General features: G+C 51.5%; 1 protein-coding gene across 1 annotated transcript in view; it reads right to left on the bottom strand.

Moving 5' to 3' along the window:
- Positions 1-9,498: 9,498 nt before the first annotated feature.
- SLC6A1 (solute carrier family 6 member 1) overlaps positions 9,499-22,814 on the bottom strand; it is a 40,078-nt gene continuing 26,762 nt past the window's right edge. Inside the window, exons 7-16 of the mRNA XM_070359305.1 lie at positions 22,399-22,531; positions 21,305-21,439; positions 20,759-20,862; positions 20,330-20,454; positions 19,352-19,464; positions 18,868-18,999; positions 17,289-17,391; positions 15,467-15,567; positions 14,431-14,598; positions 9,499-11,845 (exon numbers count right to left, since the gene is read on the bottom strand). Coding sequence (XP_070215406.1) covers positions 11,741-11,845; positions 14,431-14,598; positions 15,467-15,567; positions 17,289-17,391; positions 18,868-18,999; positions 19,352-19,464; positions 20,330-20,454; positions 20,759-20,862; positions 21,305-21,439; positions 22,399-22,531 — 1,219 coding nt within the window. The 3' untranslated portion in view covers positions 9,499-11,740. The remainder of the gene's footprint in view (positions 11,846-14,430; positions 14,599-15,466; positions 15,568-17,288; positions 17,392-18,867; positions 19,000-19,351; positions 19,465-20,329; positions 20,455-20,758; positions 20,863-21,304; positions 21,440-22,398; positions 22,532-22,814) is intronic.

Genomic DNA, 22,814 nt, shown 5'->3' with positions numbered 1-22,814 from the left:
AACAGCAAGGAGATCAAACTCGTCAATTCTAAAGGAAATTTGTCTTGGATATTCATTGGAAGGACTGATGCTAAAGCTGAAACTCCAATACTTTGGCCACCTGATGCGAAGAGCTGACTCACTGGAGAAGACTCTGATGATGGGAAAGATTGAAGGCAGGAGGAGAAGGGGATGACAGAGGATGAGATAGTTGGATGGCATCACCGACGCAATGGACATGAGTTTGAGCAAGTTCCGGGAGTTGGTGATGGACAGGGAAGCCTGGTGTGCTGCAGTCCACGGGGTGGCAAAGAGCTGGACACGACTGAGCGACTTAACTGAACACTTGTTTTATCATGTCTCCATCAATCCATCCATCTCCCACCCATTCACCCATCCTTTTTTTCCCCTCTGTGTCTATTTTCAAGTACCAAAAAACTCCCCCCACCCCTCCCACTGCCCGGCTCCTCACCCCTCACTGGCCATAACTGCTTTCCCGCCCATGAGTCTCCCAATCACTTCCCAGGAGAATAGAATCACATGATTGACACAGACCAATCAACATTTCCCATCTGGAGCTGGGGCAGAGCCCCACTTCTGTATGCTGAGGCTGCCTGCTGACACCTGAGTAGGATCAGGGTTCGGTTCTGAGGAAGAACCGGGGAGATGGCTGTTGGCTCCCTATCTCCAGACGCCACCTTGGTAGACAGAAAAACAGGCTGTGTGAAGGCCGAGCATCCTCTGAGGCCAGGAGCGTCCCATAGGGACGAGAGCCAGGCGCCTCCTGTTGGCGTCTTGCCTCACGGGCTCCTGGTTGTGACCCCCTTGGGTCCTGCCGGGCCTTGGGGGCCCAGAAAGAAGGGGATAGGTCTGGGGGAAGCAGGGAGACTTGGCCTAGCTGAGCTGGTGCTGAGCACCCATCAGGGACCTCCCACCCCTAGGTTCTGTTGACTTAAAAAAAACACACAACCTGAAAGTTGAGAATTCTGTTTCATTTGCAACATTCCTAAGGACTTAGACCCAAGATACATACAGTCTCTCAGACACCTCTCAGGGACTCTTTCAAAGAGCCAAGTGAGAAGTCAGGCTTTACAGAAGTTGAAAAGCAGGTAGTTAAATATCAAAAGATTAGTGCTAATTAAAGAAAACCAGACATCTCAAGTTAATGGATTCAGTGTTTTTCTATGCCTGCCAATGCAGGAGACCTAAGAGACATAAAGGTTCGATTCCTGGATTGGAAAGATCCCCTGGAGAAGAATATGGCAACCCACTCCAGTATTCTTACCTGGAGAATCCCATGGACAGAGGAGCCTGCCGGGCTACAGTCCATAGGGTTGCACAGAATCGGACACGACTGAAGCGACTGAGCTCGCACGCGTGCATGCGTGGGAGAATGCACTTCCGGGCTTACTGGGATTTGATGTGCGCCTTAACTACCTAGACCCAGCATCCTGTTTTCTCAACCCTGAATCTCAGGGTGCAACATCAGGGGGCTGCAGTGGCTCAAAGTCTGATGGCGGCAGCACCCTCTGTTTATTGAAATGGCAGGCTGACATTCCTTGTTCACAGTTCCAGCCCTGGCGTGCTTGTGCCAACTTCAAAGAGGCAGGTCTAAGTTTAGAAGCCTGCCCCCGCCAGCTCAGAACTATGCCTGGCACGTAGAAAGTGCTCAGTAAATATTGGCATTACATCTGGCTTTGGGCAGATTACTCATCTTCCCCAGGTCTCAGGTTCCTCATCACAGAAATGGAAAGGTAAAGAAAAAAGATTGGAGGATAGTTGCTTTATGGCGTGTGTGCTTTATGGTCTTTATGGTGAACAGCGAGATGAATCAGCTCTCTGTTTACACGTATCCCTTCCTTCTCGGATTTCCTTTCCATTTACATCACCACAGGGCAGTGAGCCGGGTTCCCTGTGCTCTGCAGTGGGTTCTCGCTGGTTATCTAGTTCATAGATGGTATCAATGGTGTGTATATGTCAGCCCCTATCTCCAGATTCAGTCCACTTCACTTTCCCAAACCCAATCCAGGGAATGAGCACCCCTGATTTCAGGACATTAAGTTCGTTGTTAGTGCTGTAGAAGTATTTCTTGTTCATTGGCTCAGTCGTGTCCAGCTCTTTGCCATCCCATGGACTGAAGCCCTCCAGGCTTCCCTGTCCTTCACTATCTCTTTGAGTTTTCTCAGACTCATGTCCATTGAGTCAATGATGCCATCCAACCAGCTCATCCTCTGTCTCCCCCTTCTCCCCCTGCCCTCAATCTTTCCCACCATCAGGGCCTTTCCAATGAGTCAGCTCTTCGTATCAGGTGGTCAGATTATTGGAGCTTCAGCTTCAGCATCAGTCCTTTCAAAGAACATTCAGGGTTGATTTTCTAGGATTGAATGGGTTGATCTCCTTGCTGTCCAAGGGACTCTCAAGTGTCTCCTCCAGCACCACAGTTCAAAAGCATCAATTCTTTGGCAGTCAGCCTTCTTTAGGGTCCAACTCTCACATCCATACAGGACCACGGGAAAAACCATAGCTTTGTATCTATATGGACCTTTGTTGGCAAAGTGATGTCTCAGCTTTTTAATGTGCTGTCTAGGTTTGTCATAGCTCTTCTTCCAAGGAACAAGCGTCTCTTAATTTCATGGCTTCAGTCACCACCCACAGTGATCTTGGAGCCCAAGAAAACAGTCTGTCACTGTTTCCATTTGTCTCCCACCTATTTGCCAGGAAGTGAACAGCAAGCCATTGGGGGAGTATTATTCTTGAAGTGAGGGTTGGAGGGAAGAGGAAAGAAAGTAAGTGCTTATTTTCAGGTCTCTGGTATCCCAAGTCCCTTCTTCCCACTGGACCTGCTTAGAAACCATCTGCTGCCAGGAGAATCAACCCCCCATCCCACCTGGGTGTGCACCCAACTCTGTCAAAGTGGCATTCTCTGCTTGCATACCCCCTAGGGATGGGGAGCTCACTCACTACCAAGAAAGCTTGTTCTACTGTTGGAGAGCCCTGACCAGGAGAATGTGCTTCCCCAGCTGGAGTCCATCTCCCATCCACCCCTGGTGCACATACCTTTGACCCCTCTGGGGTCACAGAACACTCTGACCTTCTACTTTATTTGCTTATTCATTTATCCAATAAAATTTTTTTACGGAAAATCTCTTCATTTTTCTAAGCATTATTTTTTCATCCATCACGTGGAAGTAATCAGGCCTGTTGTCACCAGCAAAACCCATAAACAATTCTTAGGGAATATAAATGGAATGTGGGTGATAAAAATGTCTGTTCTCTTTTATAGTTTTCCTTTGCCCTTGGTCTGGTTTCATTCTCTCACAGGTGCCACAGGCAGAGGTTTTACATCCAGTTCTTCAGACCAGAGTTCCTGGGGTAGCAGGAACTCTGCACCCAACAATTCTGCCCATGACACCACAATTCAAGACAGGATGGCAGGCCGTGTGCAGAGATGCTGTGCTCAGCACTCAGATCTGAATCCTTGAGCGGCATAGCTGTGTCCCACCAGTAAGAACTCTGCCTTCTCCCTGCCGAGGAGAACAAGGAATTCTTGCGTTTGAGTGGCAGGACCCAAACACACAACAAAAAAACAATACTGCTGGAGAGTCCTGCCCCAAGGGTTCCAAAAGCCCCCTACCATCTTTGGGGAAACTTAAGCTAAAGACCTAAAAGATACACTTTGAGGAAATACTACAACCATTCTGAAATACCTAGCCAATAAAGGATATAAGGTGTCCAGGAAAAATGGCTCAAATGTCACAAACGAGGGTGATCTACCCAGGCTTCATTCTCACAGAAGGTCAGAGAAGCCGTCTCAGGAAAGGCAAGAAACCATTTACAGCCTCACCCCCTCTAAGAGTGGAATACAGCTCAAGGCTTTCCTGGGGATGGCTGGGTTTTGTAGCATCTGGATCCCTGAGTGAGTGAGTGAGTGAAATCGCTCAGTCATGTCTGACTCTTTGCGACCCCATGGACTGTAGCCCACCAGGCTCCTCAGTCCATGGCATTTTCCAGGCAAGAGTACTGGAGTGGGTTGCCATTTCCTTCTCCAGGGGATCTTCCCCACCCAGGGATTGAACTCGGGTCTCCTGCACTGCAGGCAGACGCTTTACCATCTGAGCCACGAGGGAAGCCCACATCTGGATCCCTACTATGGTCTAATAGCTAGGCCTCTATGTGAAAAGTTGAAAGGAAAGGCTAATGACCCTTCCGAATGGAATTTAGGATACAAAGCGGCCTTTTAAGAATTGTTAAAGCAATTATGTTTGAGTTTGGCTCTGTCCCTCTCAGATTAACTAAACCCTTTGACCTCTGGGGGCTTCCCCGGTGGTTCAGACAGTAAAGAATTTGCCTGCAGTGTGGGAGACCTGGGTTTGATCCCTGGGTTGGTAAGGTCTCCTGGAGAAGGGAATGGCAACCCACTCCAGTATTCTTGCCTGGGGATCCATGGGCTTGCGAAGAGTCGGACACGACTGTCTGACTAACACTAGAACCTTTACTTTCATGAGAGAAGGGGGATTGCCCCCTCAAACATTAACTCAAAACCTGGGACCCCTTGCTCAGCTGATTGCTTATTTCTCTAAACAATCAGATCAAACCACCAAGGGGTGGCCACTTCACCTGTGGACTGTACAAGTTACCACAACCCTGGAAAAGGAGGCTTTAGTTAAAAGTTAACATCTGGTCAGTCAGTCACTAAATAGACCCCACACCAAGTTCAGGCTTAGTTAGTTCTAAGGAAACAGAATGGCTATCCCCCAGAAGGTCAAGTCAAGTTCAGGCTATATTTTTAGACAACCCAGAGGCTACCTCAAAACCCTGACACACCCTGAATCCTGCCACCCTGCTCCCCACAGAAACGGGGCCCCTGGAGCATGTCTGTACAGAAACCATAGACAAACTATGCTAAACTTTATGACTGACTGCTCTGATCTCCTTGCTGTCCAAGGGACTTCCAAGCAGGATAAATCTCAGCCTTAGAGTGGTTTCACACCTTATTGAGAGATATTGGGAATCTTGACTTTTAAAGCTAGCATCATGGGGTTAATTGGATTGATGCTTTTTTTTTTTTTCCTGATTGAGATATAAATCACATACCATAAAATTTACTCATTTAAAGTATACAATTCAAATTTTGGGGGTATACTTACATGGTAAGTATGCAACCCCAAATCTAAGAAGTCAGCCTCTCCCAAACCCCAAAGAGTAATGGTTCACAGATGGGAGCAGTTTTATGAGAGAGGGGAAAAGGTGAAAAGGTGGGTGTGGTATGCAGTGACCGCCCAGACCGAAGTCACAGAAGCAAGAAGCCTACCCCAGAGATTGTGCTCAAAAGGCCATGCTGACAGCTCTCATCTGAGCCTCAGAAGCTTGGGGAAGGGAAGGTCTTAAATCTCTACAGATTTCCAGTATGTATATACCATCCTGTACACACACACACACACACACACACAGAGCTATTTGTAAGGAAAGAGGTATGCTTACTGCAGAATATAAACAGTAAAACCTCGCTTACGCCTATTGAAGCTCTCAAACTAGTTCAGCTTCCAAAAATCAGGTGGCAGCGATCCATTGAGGGAGTCACCACCAGGGAGACGCAGAATTAATAAAACAAAACGGCAAGGTGGACGCAACTGCCAAAGGGACGCCCTGGAGCCAGAAGCCTGGCAACCACCCCTCACACCTCAAAGGCCAGATCCATCCAATTCCTCCCCAGTGACACAAAGGAAGAACTAGACAAAGCCCCAAAGCGGGCTTCAACAGAGATCTGGGGTGTCTAGTGAGTGAACACAGGCAATACTTCTTTCCCCAAACTGTGGCTCATTAAGCCACGAAGGAGGGTCAGCAAGGAGCTCACCGTGTGAGGCAAACCCCACATCACTGGTTTGTTGTCTGTGTGTGTGTGTGCTACGTCGCTCAGACGTGTCCAGCTCCTTGCGACCCCACGGACTGCAGCCTGCCAGGCTCCTCTGGTTATGGGATTTTCCAGGCAAGGATACTGGTGTAGGTTGCCTCCAGTAAGTACATACTTACATGGTAAGTATGTAGCCCCAAATCTAAGACGTCAGCCTCTCCCAAACCCCAAAGAGTAATGGTTCACAGATGGGAGCAGTTTTATGAGAGAGGGGAAAAGGTGAAAAGGATGAACTTTCCGTCCCACTGGAACAAACCCACTGGAGTGGGTTCATCCTCCAGGGGATCTTCCTGACCCAGAGATGGAACCTAAGTCTCCTGCACTGTGGGCGGATTCTTTCTTTACCACTGCTCCACAGGGGCTGAATTGATTAGCTGAGGATGTGGTAACTTTCGTCATGAAAAGTAATAACCCTAACACAAAACCCACCAGAGGCCCACAGATAAGGCCCATTCAAACCTGAGGGATTTATCCTAGGGATAAGTGCGTCTAAAATCCTGGCAAACCCGTGGCTGCCAAGTCCGGCTCACCCCTAAGGGGACGGGCCCCCCTGGGCGACCCTAACCATCCACCCGACCGGAAGTCACAGGGACCCCTCCATGCATGCCTCACACTCAAGGGAAGAGAACCCCAAGCCCTCACCTCCGCAGGGACAAGCTGGGGCAGCGACTCCTTGACTACCTGTGGGAACCTCTCTCTTACCTGAAGCTTCTCTTCCGTAAAACCACCACCAAAGCATGACCGGGGAGATTCAGCCCCAGCAGGGCCTGGACGCCAGGGCCCTCTCGTCCGGACCCACAGGCCGAGGACCCAGAGACCTGCGTTCACGGCAAACACTTAACGGGTGACCACTATTCTCCTGCTAATATTCGGGCCTTTTGGAACTTTACACTGTCTGGTGTTGTCTCCAAAAGGTTAGACAAACGGGGGTGGCTCAGGGAGGCGAACAATCAGGGCCTAGGCCCGGGGGACAACCAGATATACATAAAGGCGGCCGGGGAGCATTCCGCCCCTCCAGGGGCTCTGACGACACCCCACACCCACAAGGAGCAGTCACAGAAGGCGGTCTAGCGCCCCTCAATGCCCCTCGACAGTGAGGGGCAGGATATGGAGCAGGGATGCGTCACCAGCAAAGCCCGTTAACAACCGCCAGGAAATGCAAGTAGAATCTGGGTAATAAAATCAAGTCTAACCTTTAGTTTTCCTGTGTGTGCAGTCTAGCTTCACTGGCTCAGAGGATGCCGCGCCCGGAGGCTCTGTACCGTGTGGCTTCACACCCGGGGCTCTGCATTCTTAGAACCACACAACTTTAGAACCAAATTCCTGCTTCAAAATGCCATGGGGCCAATGCCTCAGCTGGCTTTGCCAGCCGTGTGCAGAAGCGAGCCAAGATCACTATAAGACAACTGCGCCCATGGCCTGTCTGCACAAGCAAGCGTGTGCTCTAGAGCACCTTCACATCTCTCCATTCTTTGCTGGAAGCAATCAGCGTTCTCCTAATTCTGAACCAAACTCACCCTTGTTTTATTAACTTGAACAGCACCAGGCAGGAGAAACTTTTTAGGGAACCCAAGCGAAATGGTCAGGTTGGTACCACCACCTTACAGGTTTGTGGGTACTGAGAGAGGTTAGGCATGTGTGCATGCTCAATTGCTTCAATCGTGTCAGACCCTGCGTGACCCCATGCACTGTAGCCCACCAGGCTCCTCTGTCCATGGGATTCTCCAGGCAAGAACAGTGGAGTGGGCTGCCATGCCCTCCTCCAGGGGATCAAACTCACATCTCTTATGTCTCCTGCATCAGTAGGCAGGCTCTTTACCTCTACCACCGCCTGGGAAGCCCCAGGGGTTAAGCAGGATTTGGTTATTAATAGCTAGGGTGTATCATGAAATGCTGAAATTAAACGCGCAACTCTTTCGAGCACCGGCCTGTGATAAGTTTTGTGCCAGTCCTGGCTGCCTAAAGACCCATGAGACATAGCCACTCCTTTCCAGCTACAGTGGGAGAGCCTGAGTGAGCAGAAAGGGGCCGACTTCGCTCAGCAGCTCTGACAGCAAGGGCTGTCACACACACATGCAGCCTGGACGTGTGAGCCTGTTAGCAACCAAGGAAGTGACTTCCGGGCTGAGACTTGAAGGAGGGGCTTTCCAGAAGAAAAGGGACAGTGACGGGGGTAGGAGCGTGAGAGTGAGGAGTGGTCCTGGTACAAACCAAAGTCTGTGTGCATCTCTCCACCCCTCCCCACTGCAGGAACTCCCATCCCCACAGCTGCATACAGCTCTCATCAAATGAAGGTGACACCCAGGTCTTCCTCGATTGTTTAAATAACTTCACTTAGAAGTTGCAAAACTAGTATAATTTCTGTACAACCTTCCCCCAGACTTCTCAGGGGGTCTTTCTCCACGTGTGCCTGTTTCCTCACCTCTTTCCCACTTGACACACACACAACACACATATGCACATACCACATACGTGTAAGTTATTCTTTTTCCTCAATCATTGGAGAATAAATCGTAGACAAAGTATTCCTTCACTCCTGAGTATTTCAGCATGTTTCCTAAAAGCAAGGATATTCTTGTATGTATCCACAAAGCAAATCAAAATCAGGAAATTAAGATTGACACAATATTATTATCTAACCGTATTAAAATTTTTAATTATGAAAATTTCACCTAGTGTCCCACTAATGCCCTTTATAACAAAAGGATAAAATTTTTTTTCCTCTGGCCCAGTGTCTAATTCGGGAGGAGGCATTGCGTTCAGTAGTCATGTTTCCTTAATCTGAAAAATTCCTCCACTTTGCCTTCTATGACCTTGACATTTTTGAAGAGAACAGGCCAGTTGGCTTATAAAACGCCCCTGAATTTGCGTTCTTGGGTTCTTCTACACAGTGTTTCTCAGTGTGGCTGGCAGCCAACTTTCTCCACGAGAAAGGCTGAGCATTAATGTACTAGGCCCGCTCCTGCTGCTGCTGCTGCCTCTTCTCATTAGTGACTATCCCATCTCGCTAGCGACTATCCTCTGAGCTCCCAACTCTCCTAGATCCTTACTCCCTTAGTTCTCCCACAACTGTAAAAGGCTTGTTCCTATAATAAATCCCTTATCCCCTTACCACTCGGAGCGCTTCTGCTTCCCAGACGAACCCTGACGGACAGACAGACTTAAAAGCGGCAGCAGGACAAAAGCTGGTGAATCTGGGTGATCGTTGGATCATCCTAACACTTCTCTGTAGAATTCAAATTTTCAATACAATTTTAAAATGGAATATTTTGAGGAATGAGTCACAAGAGAATGAGTGCTGCTAACCAAGTGTGCTCCTTTTATCCTAGCTTCAGACCTTGATTTAGTTGACCACCTTATAGTTTTATAACAGTGAAAGCACCTCCCTTATGTGGCTTAGAAGCATTCCAAGAGTCTGGGGGAAGTCCAGCTCCATGCCCCTCGATTTTGAGCCCAAATCTCTCTCTGTTGGGGAAAAATATTTTAATGTTTTTTGTGTGTGTCTATCATTGTTCTGATGAAAGAGGTTATTGTGTCCCCATCCCCAAGAATTGAAGGTCTAACGTTGTATATCATAGAACCTTTATTATTTTTTCCTCTATATTCTTAGAAACGTACATAACGCCCGTGCTCTAGTTATAACACCGTTTATAGACATTTAAAATGCATCTTCATTTATAAATATTTTACATTTGGTCCATAGAACAGATCATTTTACTAAATACTGTAATTTTTTTTTAAAACAGGCTCTGTATATAGTTTGAATATGTATATATTACATATATTTTTTAATATAGAGATAGATTTACTTGGTGTTCTGAGAATAAACCCTTATTGCAAAAAAAAAAGCATATATGATAATACAGTATCTTTCCCTCCCTGGGGTAAACACTAAAAAAAGTTACACGTATTCACAGCTCTCACAGTAATTGTACGACATGTAATATTGTGCTATATACGTAGGTTTGGATGGAAATCAGTTAAGGGATTTCTTGCCAAACATCTCACTTAGATTTGCTTACAAACATTATTAAATACGCTGCATTTGTCTTTGAAAGACTTGTTCTTAGTTTCAGAATGAAGAACAAAGAGAAAGTTAGAAGTCTTCCTGCCCTTATTTTAAAGGAATTCACGCCAAGGCTGAGGGGGTGGGACCATGAGACACAGAGAAGGGTTCCTTTTGTTCTAAACCCTATAATTCAACAATACATATGCATTTTGATCCTGGATTCACCAGGTGGCATCTGGGACACCTTAGTGATGAGACTATTTTACAGATGACTTCAGGAAAAGCTTGTGGATTTCCTACACAATATCAAATGAGACCCTAGGTACCACACGTGAGGATGAATATACGTATGTGAGCATTTCTATGCATACACGAACTTTTTTTCTACAAGAATGTGCTTAATATTCTGAGGGTAATAGCTTATTGCAAGAACTGGTATGCTGGTCACTTCTGGATGAGGATGACAGATTTTAAAAAACCCACAGTCACAGTTAATTACCATAGTTATTAAGGATTAGTTGTAAAACACAGCTCGTGAGTTTAACTAGCTAAGGAGAACAGGGCACGACGTACGACTTGCTACATGGGAACCCATGTTCCCAGCAGATGAGAAACTGTTGAGTTGCTGGAGCTTGCAAGAAACTGTCTTCACTGGGTCTGCTACCACCACCTCCACCATCACCACTGTGGAGCCCAGTTCTGGAAAAGAACATACACTACCTCCCGATGAAGCGGTTTTAATCTCGGAAGCACTTGGGGAGGGGGTCTGGATTAACACCAGCCCCTTGGTTACTGGGCTGGTGGATTTTAGTGGCAGCGAGGAGATGCCCACTGGGGAATTTCAGAGGAGGGGAGAGGGCCGCAGGCGTGACTGGGGTGGCTGTAAAGGGGTAAGACGGTTCAAGAAGGAGACAGTTCAGACCACTGGATCCACTTTGCAGTCAAGCACAGGGCCTCACCTTCATTTCCCATGGACGGTTCTGTGCTCTGCAAAGCAGGCTGGCCTAAGAAAAGGGCTCCTGGTTAGGGAACTTCCCCGGCAGGATCAGAGCCCCTCCACCACCAATGGTGGTTAAAAAAATCAATTGTGCTTTGAAGCAGTTTTCCGAGGAGCAAGGGGTTTGTTGGGCCAGGCGCCCTCAGAATGGCCTGGCGAAGAGTGTGGAAGGGGGTGGGTTGGGGGTGAGTGGTAAAGTAAGAAATTTAGTGCAGAGATGCCCGTTCAGTTGGGTGGAAGGGGAACAGGTTACTGGATTGACTGCTTGAGAAGGCAGCTCTGGGAATACTGACGGACCTGCGGGGGTGGGCGGGGGGTATCAAGCTGCCTCGGGAAGGAGAAAAACAACACGCCAAGTGCTGGCTCCCTGCTCTTATTAAAGGTGAGCTCGCCCTGGAAATGCCCATTATACAGAAAATACCCTTCTCACGCGCACAGAGCAGCATTCCCGGCAGAACCCAACTCCTGCCAAGCCGGAGATAACAGTCATGGGTTTCGGCAGTAAGAGAACAGTCGGGAATTTAAAAGCCAGGAGCGCACGGCCTCGCCGCGTCTCCCTGGCCTGCGGGGTAGTAAAAAAAATCTATTACAGCGGCCGTGTGGCCGATGCTGACGGGGGAGCGGGGAGGCCGGGTTATAAAGGTCACCAGCCCGCGAGCATCTACTCCTCCCACGGCGGGAGCCCCTCACCCCCGAGGGTGTGACTGTCCCCACCTCCCTCTCTTTGCCTGGTGATGGTGTCTGGACTCGCCACTCGAGGTAGGTTGAGATAGACGGTATCTTCAGACTTCAAGTGGTGGTCACGTGCAGCCGGGGCGGGGGGTGAGAGCGTGGGTGGGCGACCCTAGATGTAGGCCTCCTTGCTGGCTGAGCCGCTGGCCTGGGACTGCTCCGGACCGTTCTCTGGGCGCACAATGTCTTCACTCGGCTGGATCATAACCTGGATCCGCTGTGGGCGGCAGAGGGATTCGCGCTAGGATGGCGGGAGGCTGGCTTCTCGTTGGCCCACCCACTTTCCAGGTCCCTCCCATCTGCTGGCCTGCAAGGCTGGGGCTCCCAGCCCCCTCCTGCGCCTCTGCTGAGGCTCCCGGGACCACGCCCACCTCTTTTCACGTGGGTCATTGTAGCAACTCGCCCGCCGCTGCCCGACCCCCTCTATTTCCCCTCTACTTCCGTTTTTACCCCCGCACCCTTTTCATTCTATTCTAGACACCTCAGTCGGAGGGATTAGTGAAAAGAGAAGTCAGATCACGTCCCTCCGGACCCAACAGTGGCTCCCATTTCACCAAAGTCCTGCAAGGCCCCACAGGACCCGGCTCCCCCATCCCCGCCCCGGCCCCTTCACTGCAGACCTCACTGTTCTCCTTCACCCCCTGGCTTCCTCCACTCTAGCCAGGCAAGCCTCCTCACAGGCACCAGGCAAGGGCCCCTGCTGTCCCCGCTGACTGGTACATCCTTCCTTTCAGCCGGTGACACAGCTTGACCTCTGTCTCCTGAGGTCTCAGCTCACTGTTATTTCCCCAGGGAGCCCTTGCCCAGCACCCTCTAAACCCCCTTTCTCCATACTGCTCATCCCCATCAAGCGTGACTTTATTTGTGGGTCTTTTCTTAGAATCCATCGCCCATGGTGGTGGTGGTGTAGTTTAAGTTGTGTCTGACTCTGCAACCACATGGACTTGCAAAGCCAGACTCCTCTGTCCATGGGATTCTCCAGGCAAGAAGTCCGGAGTGGGCAGCCATGTCCTCCTCCAGAGGATTTTCCCGACCCAGGGACTGGACCCACGTCTCCTGCATTGAAGGTGGATTCTTTACTGCTGAGCCACCAAGGGCACCAGTGAGGATGGGACTTGGGCTCAGGGCTGAGTCCCGGGCACTGACAGTGGTGTCTGGCACATAGCAAGTGCTCAGTGCATGTCTGCTGACGGGGTAACCCGCATTCACCTTCTCTGCACGCCCTGCCCCCATCCGACCCCATCAGCATCTGTCCTCAGACGAGCCTTCCCGTTTCCCACCGAGGGGCCTTTGTATGGGCTGTACTCTCTGCCACTCAGATACCTGACTACCTTTTGAGACAGTAGAGAATCGTGGGAAATAAAAGCCTTGGACGTGGAGTTGGAAGAGAAGGCCGTAAGGGCCCTGCTCTGCTAATACCTGACTGCAAGGGGTGGAAAGAGGCTTCCTGCCGAGTCTTCCCTGTGCTGCAGACCTGCAGCCCCTCCTGCCGGCTCTGAGTGGGTCTGGCAGGTACCTCCTGGTGGGAACTGAGGCTAAGAAGCATGGATCCAGGTCCTCCCCAGCTGTGGCCCTGCGTCCGTCCTCAGTGAATCCCCCAGCCCACACTTATCCATCAACGCCTCAGCCCCTGGACCTCCAGCACAGCCTTGTTCACTCAAAGTTTCAATATAATTTAACAAAGAGCTGCTGTGGACCCAGCATGTGCTAGGGGGTCCCCGCTGCGGGTAGCATGCCTTTCATGAGGTCTAAAGTTAAGCTCGGAGAAGGCAACGGCAACCCACTCCAGTACCCTTGCATGGAAAATCCCATGGACTGCAGCCTACCAGGCTCCTCAGCCCATGGGATCGCTAAGAGTCGGACATGACTGAGCGACTTCACTTTCACTTTCACGCATTGGAGAAGGAAATGACAACCCACTCCAGTGTTCTTGCCTGGAGAATCCCAGGGACGGGGAGCCTGGTGGGCTGCCGTCTCTGGGGTCGCACAGAGTTGGACACGACTGAAGCGACTTAGCAGCAGCAGCAGAGTTAAGCTCTTAACACATCTGATTCCACCCTTCACCTGCTCCTCAATGGCTCCGCACAACCCTCAGGATACAGTCCAAAGTTCTTATCCTGGTTTTCCAAGCCCTTCATCATCTGGTCCAACCTTCTTACATTCCCAGCCTCATCTCTCATCACCTCCCTGCATGCCTCCCCACTCTACCTGCCAGCTTCACTGATCAGTTTATACCCCTGGGCCTTTGCACATGCTTCCTATCCTCTTCCAGGGACATTCTCTGCTTCTAACGTTTATTTTATATATCTATTCTTTTCAGATTTGTTTCTCTTATAGGTTATTACAAACTACTGAGTAGTATTCCCTGTGCTATACAGCAGGTCTTTGCTTGCCTGCTTTATGTATATTACTGTATGTATGTTAACCCCAGCTTCCTAATTTATTCCTCCCCTATTTCCTTTCCCTTTGGTAACCGTAAGTTTGTTTTGTATGTCTGTAGATCTGTTTGTTTTGTAAAGAAGTTCGTTTGTATCTTTCCTTCCTGCTTCTACTTGTAAGTGTGGTTTGTCCTTAGGCCTTTTCTTTGTTGTCCCCTCTTTCAGAAAGCCTCTCTAATGCTCCTCAATGCGGGCGGGGCTAACCGGTCTCCCTGGTTCACCCCAGTCATGACCTCTGACACTCTACTGTCATTGGCCATCGACCTGTCCTCTCCCCAGCTAGACTGTGCTCACAAGGGCAGGGGTGGTGCTCAGCACAGTGGAGAAGGCGCCCAGCGACAGGAAGGACAAGGAACGGGCTTACCTGCTTCAGGGAGCCCTTTAAGGTGAGGAACATGTAGGCCATGTATCCAGGGATGAGGACCATGGAAGACAGGGCCATGAGCCAGCCCACGCCCTGGCCCCACTTGGGGAAGACGTAGCTCCCCATGGTGAGAGGCGTCATCTGCACAGCACTGAAGATGAACACACCCTGGGGAGGGGGAGACAGGGAGGGGCAGGCGGTCACCCAGACTGGACTGCCAAGGCCCTTCCTTAGGCCCTGTAGATGGTAGGGCCACTGCGCTCCACCCCTGCCCTGGAGCTCACAAGGGCCCTCACAAGGGCTCAGCATCTTGGGAATCCTGCACCCAGGGCCACTGCTAGGACATAAGGTAACTTTGTGTAGAACAGAAGAAGCCACCATCTCTGAGAGGGCCAATAATAAAAGGTGCCTTCTCTGTGACAGCCAATAGAAAAGCGCCTCCCTTCTGGGAGAGCCAATAAGAAAAAGGTGCCCTCTCTGGAAGAACCAAGAGCAAAAGGTGGTTCCTCCAGGAGGACCAATTGCAAAAGGCATCCCTTTGTTCCAGGTAACCAGTCTGTCAAACAGAACAAGGGTGGGAGGTCGCCCCCAGCCTGCCGTTGGCTGGGTGCCCTTGTGCAGGACACAACACACGCAGCGGCCCAGCCCCACTCCAAGGACCTGGGTGGTCCCTCCCAGGCCAGTTCCTGACTTAGCTTCCCCTTGCAGGAGGGAATGAAGGGCGCTGAAAATGCGGGGCCTCCCCACGTGGATGGTTTGGCTTCAGAATCAGGCCAACATGGTTTGAGGACAGCACCTGCCCACTGGGTGAGGCTGGCTGGTGAGCCCCGGGCCCCGCAGCAGTGAAGCGAGGCAAAGACAGCTACTGTCCTGAGGTTCGTGAAGACTCCAGGGAACAGAGGAAGTGCTCAGCACAGATGGGAGAGAGCAGTATTCCTAGGGAACAGAGGTCTGGGGCTCTTCCACCTGCCTTTGGCTCCGGAAGTTTCTCTCTGGCCCCGAGTCACCCCAGCGTCCGGCCTGGCCCTGCCCTTACCGCCACAATGATGGGGGTGAAGAAGGACCAGCAGAGCTTCCACCAGATGCAGGGCCTGGAGCCGACCATCTCTTGGATGTTGTCGTAGAACCGGTTGACGCCTGTGACAGTTGGGACGAGAGCAGGAGGGATGAGAGAGCAGTGGGCTCAAGGCCCCAACCTGCTGCTTCCTCACACTGCGACCACGGCCAAGTCACCTAACCTCTCTGAGCCTCAGTTTCCTCTTTCGTAACACAGGGCGAATGCTCCAGAGTAGGGAGTCCTCGTTAGCTAAGTGCTCAATAACCAAAGCCTCCCCCGCCCCTGCCCCCCAGCAAGTGGGGCAGTCACCTGAAGGTGAGACCATCTACCACCACAACGATATACCTACAGGAAGCAGCCCCACCAGCGTCAGGTCCCTCCCACTCAACATCTCTCCCAGCAACGCCTCTGAAGCTTTGCTGGGCAAAGGAGCTTTTCGCTGCTGATCTAGTGCATGAGCGGCTGCTGCTAAGACTGCATGGAGGAACCGCCAGTTGTGCAGAAAGAGCCTGCAGAGGTCCTGAAGTTCACAAGAGGGACACTGGGTGCTGCTCAGACTAAAAGCAAAGTCGTTGAGAATGAGGACCTGGGAGGGTCAGACCAGGTGGAGAGCAAGAAGGGAAAATGATGAGGAGGGCGAGGGGGCAGGACCACAGGGACCCCGAGGGACCCTGGAGAACACTTCTTCCAAAACCACCAGCTTGCTGTGACAACCAAAGTGTCCGAAAGGACAGCTTTTTCACTGTCAGGCAGTTGAGTCTAGAAACTCAGGCCACAGAATCAACAAACAAAAGTCACCATGTCCTGCATTCTTTGTTCTATGATTATTGCTGTTGTTCAGTCACTAAGTCACGTCTGACTCTTTGCATCCCCATAGACTGTAGCACGCCAGGCTCCTCTGTCCTTCACTATCTCCCGGAGTTTGTTCAAATTCACATCCATTGAGTTGGTGATGCTATCTAACCATCTAATACTCTGCCACCCTCTTCTCCTCCTGCCCTCGATCTTTCCCAACATCAAGGTCTTCCAATGAGTAGTTGGCTCTTTGCATCAGGTGGCCAAGGTATTGGGGCTTCAACTTCAGTGTCAATCCTTCCAATGAATACTCAGGGTTGATTTCCTTTAGGATTGACTGGTTTGATCTCTTTGCAGTGAAGGCACTCTCAAGAGTCTTTTCCGGTACCGCAGCTTGAAAAGCAACTTGAAAGGTGCTCAGCCTTCTTTATGGTCCAGCTCTCATAACCATGCATGACTACTGTTCTAAAACAGTGCACACTTTTAATTATAGCTTAGTTTTTAAAAAATATTTAACTTAGAACTTTTTTTGTATTTTTGGTATTCTTCTAGATAAAATTTCAAATAAATCTTTGATCCCAAAATTTATGAAGAAATGTTGGCTCCCATTTTAAGGGAGTTTAACTCAGAGTTCAGTTCGGTGGCTCAGTCGTGTCCGACTCTCCCAGAGTTTACCCAAACTCATGTCCATTGAGTCGGTGATGCCATCCAACCATTTCATCCTCTGTCATCCCCTTCTCCTCCTGCCTTCAATTTTTCCCAGCATCAGGGTCTTTTCCAATGAGTCAGCTCTTCACATCATGTGGCCAAAGTATTGGAGTTTCGGCTAGGGTTATCTTCTAATCATGGGACGTCCTATGCTAACTTCACTGAATTGCTGTGAGGACCAAATAAATTAATGTATGGAAAAGGCCTGGTGTTCAAACTGTATTTGCTGAATGATGAGTGGAGAAAGGATGACGGAACGGATGAACGAACGAATGAAGGAGGAGGGGTTGGTGCTTACCATAAAACCAGGAAATGGAGACACATTCAAAGAACACTAGGAACAGTAGGCTCATGCCGCTGGCGGAGTAGTAATCGAAGAGTTTGAAGACATAAATGCCCCCCTGCAAGAGGAGAAGAGGGGAGAAAGAGTCCACTTACCCTGGGGTCCAGTGCATTCAATTCAGAGTCAATACAGGCTGTGCAGGTTGGGGTTAGGCTACCCTGCAGCAAGAAGGCCTGGCAGTAGATTAGAGGAAGGGCAGGGGGCCTTGGGGCCCTGCAAGGATGTAGGTGTGGACTCTGGGGACCAGGAATAAAATGTCTTAGGGGCGGATGGAAACACCCCATTTCTGGGAAGGCTGGAGGGCAGAAAGAGGAGCTAGTCACCCGAGCCACATGTTCACAATGTCAAACGAGTCATGTCCCCCCCATAAGCTCTTCCATAACTTAAATAAGACCGTAATGTAACACATAAAAAGATAGATAAAATAAAATCCGAAACGTATTTGGAACATCCTGCGCAATCTGGCTCTGCACCCACTACCTACCCCTCGACTCCGTCACCTCCACACTGGCCTTCCTTCTGTCCCCTACATTTGCCAAGTCCATTCCCACCCCGAGGCCTCTGCACCTGCTGTGCCGTCCTCCCCTGGTGAGACCTCTCCCCTGGCTGGCTCTCCCTCACCAGTGAGTTTCCGCTCAGCTGTCACTCCCTGACTACTCTGTCCCAGGCGGCGTCCCTCCCTCCCCGCTGCTCATTCTCTGTCCACTCTCCTTTCTTGTTCTGCCACGTTAACTGCAGAATCTGCAGGGTCACGCCAGACCCACAGCAGCTGGTGAGCAACGATGAAGAATGGAGTAACAGAAGAACAATAAACCTGGGGCCGAACGGCATCTGGATCCAGGGATGGCTTTGTGGATCATAAATCAGACCCACAGGGCTGGGTTCACAGCTTTAGGCTCATTTGTGTTTATTGTGTAATTCCTCAATTGTGTGTCTGTCTTCCAACTAGACCAGGAAGCTCTTTCTTTAAAAAAAACAAGTTTTATTTATGTGTTTGGCTGTGCTAGGTCTTAGTTAAACTGAGGCACGTGGGGCCCTCAGTTGTAGCACTCAGGATCTAGTTCCCTGACCAGGGATGGAACCCTGGGCCCCCTGCACTGGGAGCTCGGAGTCCTAGTCAGCGGACCATCAGGGAAGTCCCTTGGAAGCCTCTGAATGCAGCGAGGCCTGCTCACTCTCCGGATACAAACAGAAAGGTGGAAGTGAAAGGAAGGACAGCATCAACCTCCAAGGCCCAGCTCCACCTGACTCCCCGGGTCAACTCCGGGAGTCTTTCAGGCTCAGCCCTGCTTTTCCTCCTCCAGGAAGCAGTCGCTGGGGCCCCACGTCAGGTTGGGGAGGCTGTGCTCTCATTTCCCCCTCAGCGTCTGCATCTCCCACCAGCCTGGGAGCCCCTTGAAGGCAGGAACCCTGTCTGAGTCATGGCTTGGGGCCTGGCACAGAGATGGTGCTCAGCGGACACACGAGAGGTGGCACAGCAGGCCTGCCGGGGGCCCCAGGCAGCAGCGGCGGCAGAGGTGTGCCACGCGCCCACCTGGGTGATGTTGGACAGGCCGATCAGGTAGGAGACGAGGCAGACGGCGGCGATGAACAGCTCCCGGCGGTTGCGGAGCAGCCTGGGGTACTCGTCCACCAGTGCGGTGATGAAGCCCTCCACTGTACAGAACTGCGGGGGTCGGAGGTCAGCCACTGGGGCAGCGCCAGCCCCCAGCCCCCAACCCCAACCAAAGCCTGACCCTCGGGCCCAGCAGGGCCAGGAGAGCCTGGGATCCAGGCCTGACTCTCCCGCCACCTCCCTCCGTGACCTCCGAAGAGGGCCTTCCCTCTGGGCATCAGTTTCCCCATCTGGACACTGGGCAAGGTGGCTGACCTGTCCCTAACATCTCACATGCTGGAATATTCTAGGGGGTCTGAAACTTGTGGCCATGTTCCTGGGGATCTAAGACAGTGGGCTGCTCTCCTGGCTTGTCCCTGGACCTGGGAGAGGCTCCTCAAGGTGCCAGGGACGGCATCCTCACCTGGCTGTCAATGCCCAGCATGAGCAGCATGGAGAAGAAGAGGATGGCCCAGAGGGGAGAGATGGGCAGCTGGGTGACGGCCTCCGGGTATGCCAGGAATGCCAGGCCGGGGCCTGTGCAGGGAGAGGCAGAAGAGGAGAAAACACGAGGCCTTGAGTGCCTGCAGCTGCCCCAGCACACCTGCTGCCTAAGCTTCAGCTCATCTCTTGTTTAGAATCATCTTTTCAGAGAGTGTTGTCAGCCTCCCTTTCCAGACAAAGAAACAGCATGGGATGGGGCTGGGAGGGAGGCAGGGGGTTACTGGGTTGGGTTTGGAGGCAAGGGGACCAGTGAGATGAGATGAGCGACGGCAGGGCCTGGCCAGCGGTGTGGGGAGTTCCAGGTGCAGAGAGGGGGCCAGCTGCAGAGACACTCAGAAGGCAGAGTGGGCAGCTCCTGGTTTTGGCTGGTTTGTGAGGGAAGATGAGGAAAGTACCAGGATGCTGCTGGGGTCTGGCCTGGGTACTGGACACTAGAACCCTTTGCTGTGATGGGAGCATAGGGTATAAGGCTCAAAATGTTTAGAGGAGTTTGTGTCTGAGGGTCTGGCGGTGGGGTGGGGTGGGGCCACTATTCAGGAGATCAGGGAAAACCTTGGAACAAGGACACTGTAATCTCCCTGGGGTCTGGCTCTGGAAAGGGGGCAGTTAGGAAGCTCCTCCCATGGGCAGGGGAGATGAGGACCTCAGTGAATAAAGCTCTTTCCACATGACCTGCCCAGCTCTCCACAAGGGGAATGGACAAGTCACAGCGCCTCTCTGAGCCTCTGCTGTATGCCCAGGGGGTTCCTGTCCTTGCACCGCAGCATGGAGGGCTGCGGGGTAGGGACACTCGATGCCAGTGAGCCCAGGGGGGCGGCTGTGGTGGTGATGGCAAGGAAGACGGCAAAGCCTGTGCAGTTATTCCCTCCCTGCAACCCTCGCCGGTGCAGGGGCTGACCTGAGGCCGCCACGTCAGCAATGGACCTCTTGGTGACGTGGGCCATGAAGCCCACGATGGAGAAGATCACGAATCCAGCGAACATGCTGGTGCAAGAGTTGATGCAGCAAACGATGATGGAGTCCCTGCAGAGAGGGCGGGGTGGGGTCAGGAAGGGTGGGGCTGGTGGAGGGGGGGGCCAGTGGTTATGGAGTGACCCGGTGGACGAGGGTAGCTGGGAACAGAGCTACTGGTGTGCCCATTCCCAACCACCAGGCCAGGGGCAGAACTAGGAGGAGTGGCCAGAAGGTGCTGGTTCAGAAATGGGTGGAGGGTCAGGGGAGGGGCGTGGCCACGGAGGGGGTGTGGCTGTGAATGGGGGCGTGGCTGGGGACCGGAGGGTGTGGCCACGGATGGGCGTGGCATGGAGGGCGTGGCCATGGGGTTCACCTGTAGACGTTGTTGTGGAAAGAGTTGTAGCTCCCGAGAGCGATCAGGGATCCCAGGCCCAGTCCGTAGGAGAAGAAGATCTGGGTGGCCGCATCCAGCCACACCTGCAGGCAGAATGATTTAAAAAACAGAATCACAGCCATAGCACCCCAAGACCTTTTACGCTAATCGCCTCTACCAGGCAGCACCCGAGTTTACAAAAGACAGTCGGAGACATGCGATGTTATTGTTCAGTCGCTAAGTCACGTCCGACTCTTTGCGACCCCAAAGTGGACTACAGCACGCCAGGCTCCTCTGTCCTCCACTATCTCCCAGAGTTGGCTCAAATTCACGTCCATTGGGTCGGTGATGCTATCTAACCATCTCACCCGCTGCCGCCCCCTTCTCCTGTCGCCTTCAGTCTTTCCCAGCATCAGGGTCTTTTCCTGGAGATGTGCGATAACTTACCCTAAAGCTGGTATGGGGACTCGGGACTCAGGTGTGTGCTCTTAACTCAGTGCAGGCCCTCCAGGAAGGCCAGGAGGTGAGGCCAGGAGAATCGCTCACCTCAGAGTCCGACAGCTTGCGGAAGTTGGGCGTGATGTAAAAGAGGATGCCCTCCTTGGCTCCGGGCAGCGTCACTCCACGGAAGAACAGGATGATCAGCATGATGTAGGGATAGGTGGCAGAGAAGTAGACCACCTGGGAGGAAAGGGGGCGAAGGGTCACACCCCTCCAGCACACTCAGACTCTCCCCCTCCCCACTTTACCTACATCCATACCTGCTGTGGCTCTGGGCTTGGTTCCGATCTGAATGGCCACTTTTCTGAAGCCCTTCCTTGGTATCCGAATCAAATAGGTCGGCACCCATGTCTTCCCTTTCCCTACCCCTCCAGTTTTTAAATTTTCATTTAAAGTATTCAAGTAATACATGTTTGACGAGGAAATTTTAAAATTACACATGAACACACACACCCAATTAAAGTTCCTTTCAACAGGCCATAGAATACAAGTTACATGAGGCACAGGGCTTGTGTTCACATCTCTGCTTTCCCAGTGCCTAGAATGTCCATGGTATATAGTAGACACTCAATAAGTGCCCAACAAATACCTAAGTGCATCGATGTTAATATTTTAATGTCTTCCTTTGAGGCTTTGCATATATGATTCCATTTTCCTACAAATGAGGCTAAATTCTATACCTGCCTTTTCAATTAACATGTTTAAAGTTAAAAAACACACAGTACACACCGCTTTATTTCTCGTGTTGTTTACTGAATGCTCTTCGATTGTCTCCTAACACTGTGATTTCTAATCGTACAAAACAGTCCCTCAGGAGGTCCCACCACCCGATGGTCCAGGAGCCACACCTACCCTCTGTTTTGCGATGGCTCTGCCCAGCCCAGGGGAACCTCGAGACCCTGGCACTGTGCTAAGAGCATGACACGCACTGTCTCCTTGAATCCTGACAACTTCCCAGAAGGTAGGTAATGTTATTATTCCCATTCTACAGGAGAGGAAACCAAGGTGGCACAGAGCCATGAAGGCACCTGGCTTAACTCAGAGCTGGATGAGGTTCCCCGGAGCTGACTCGTCACCCTATGCAGAGATCCCCTCTGAAAACCCATCCCCCACAGGGCCCCACTGTGCAGACCCCTTACCTTTCCAGTCCAGCCAACACCCTTCCAGATACAGAAATACACCAGGATCCAGGCGATGGCCAGGGTGATAGCCAGGGGCCAGCGGATCTGACCTGGCTTATCCAGCCCATCTGTCATCTGATGCATGTTGCGCCTGGTGGAACACAGGAGGGAAGACTAAGTCACGTGGGGCTGGCGGGAGCTGGAGTGGCCTGGGGGTACCCAGGGCGTGGACACGGGTGATAGCTTTCTCCGTGATGCTGCTGACAACTCTGATCACTGGGCTCCACGAGCTGGGCAGAGACTGCATGCCAGTTAAACTAATGGGCACACAGTGCTGTGTGCTCCAGGGTCCTGCCAGCGCCTTCATTCAGCCACTAGGATGGCTCACCTGGGTGTCTGCAGTGGCCTTCCAGCAAGACCCCATCCCCTCTCGT

This window comes from Bos mutus, chromosome 22, assembly GCF_027580195.1.
Source record: "Bos mutus isolate GX-2022 chromosome 22, NWIPB_WYAK_1.1, whole genome shotgun sequence".
NCBI lineage: Eukaryota > Metazoa > Chordata > Mammalia > Artiodactyla > Bovidae > Bos > Bos mutus.
The sequence above is the reverse complement of the archived record's forward strand: the minus strand, read 5'-3'. Positions and strand labels throughout refer to the sequence as shown.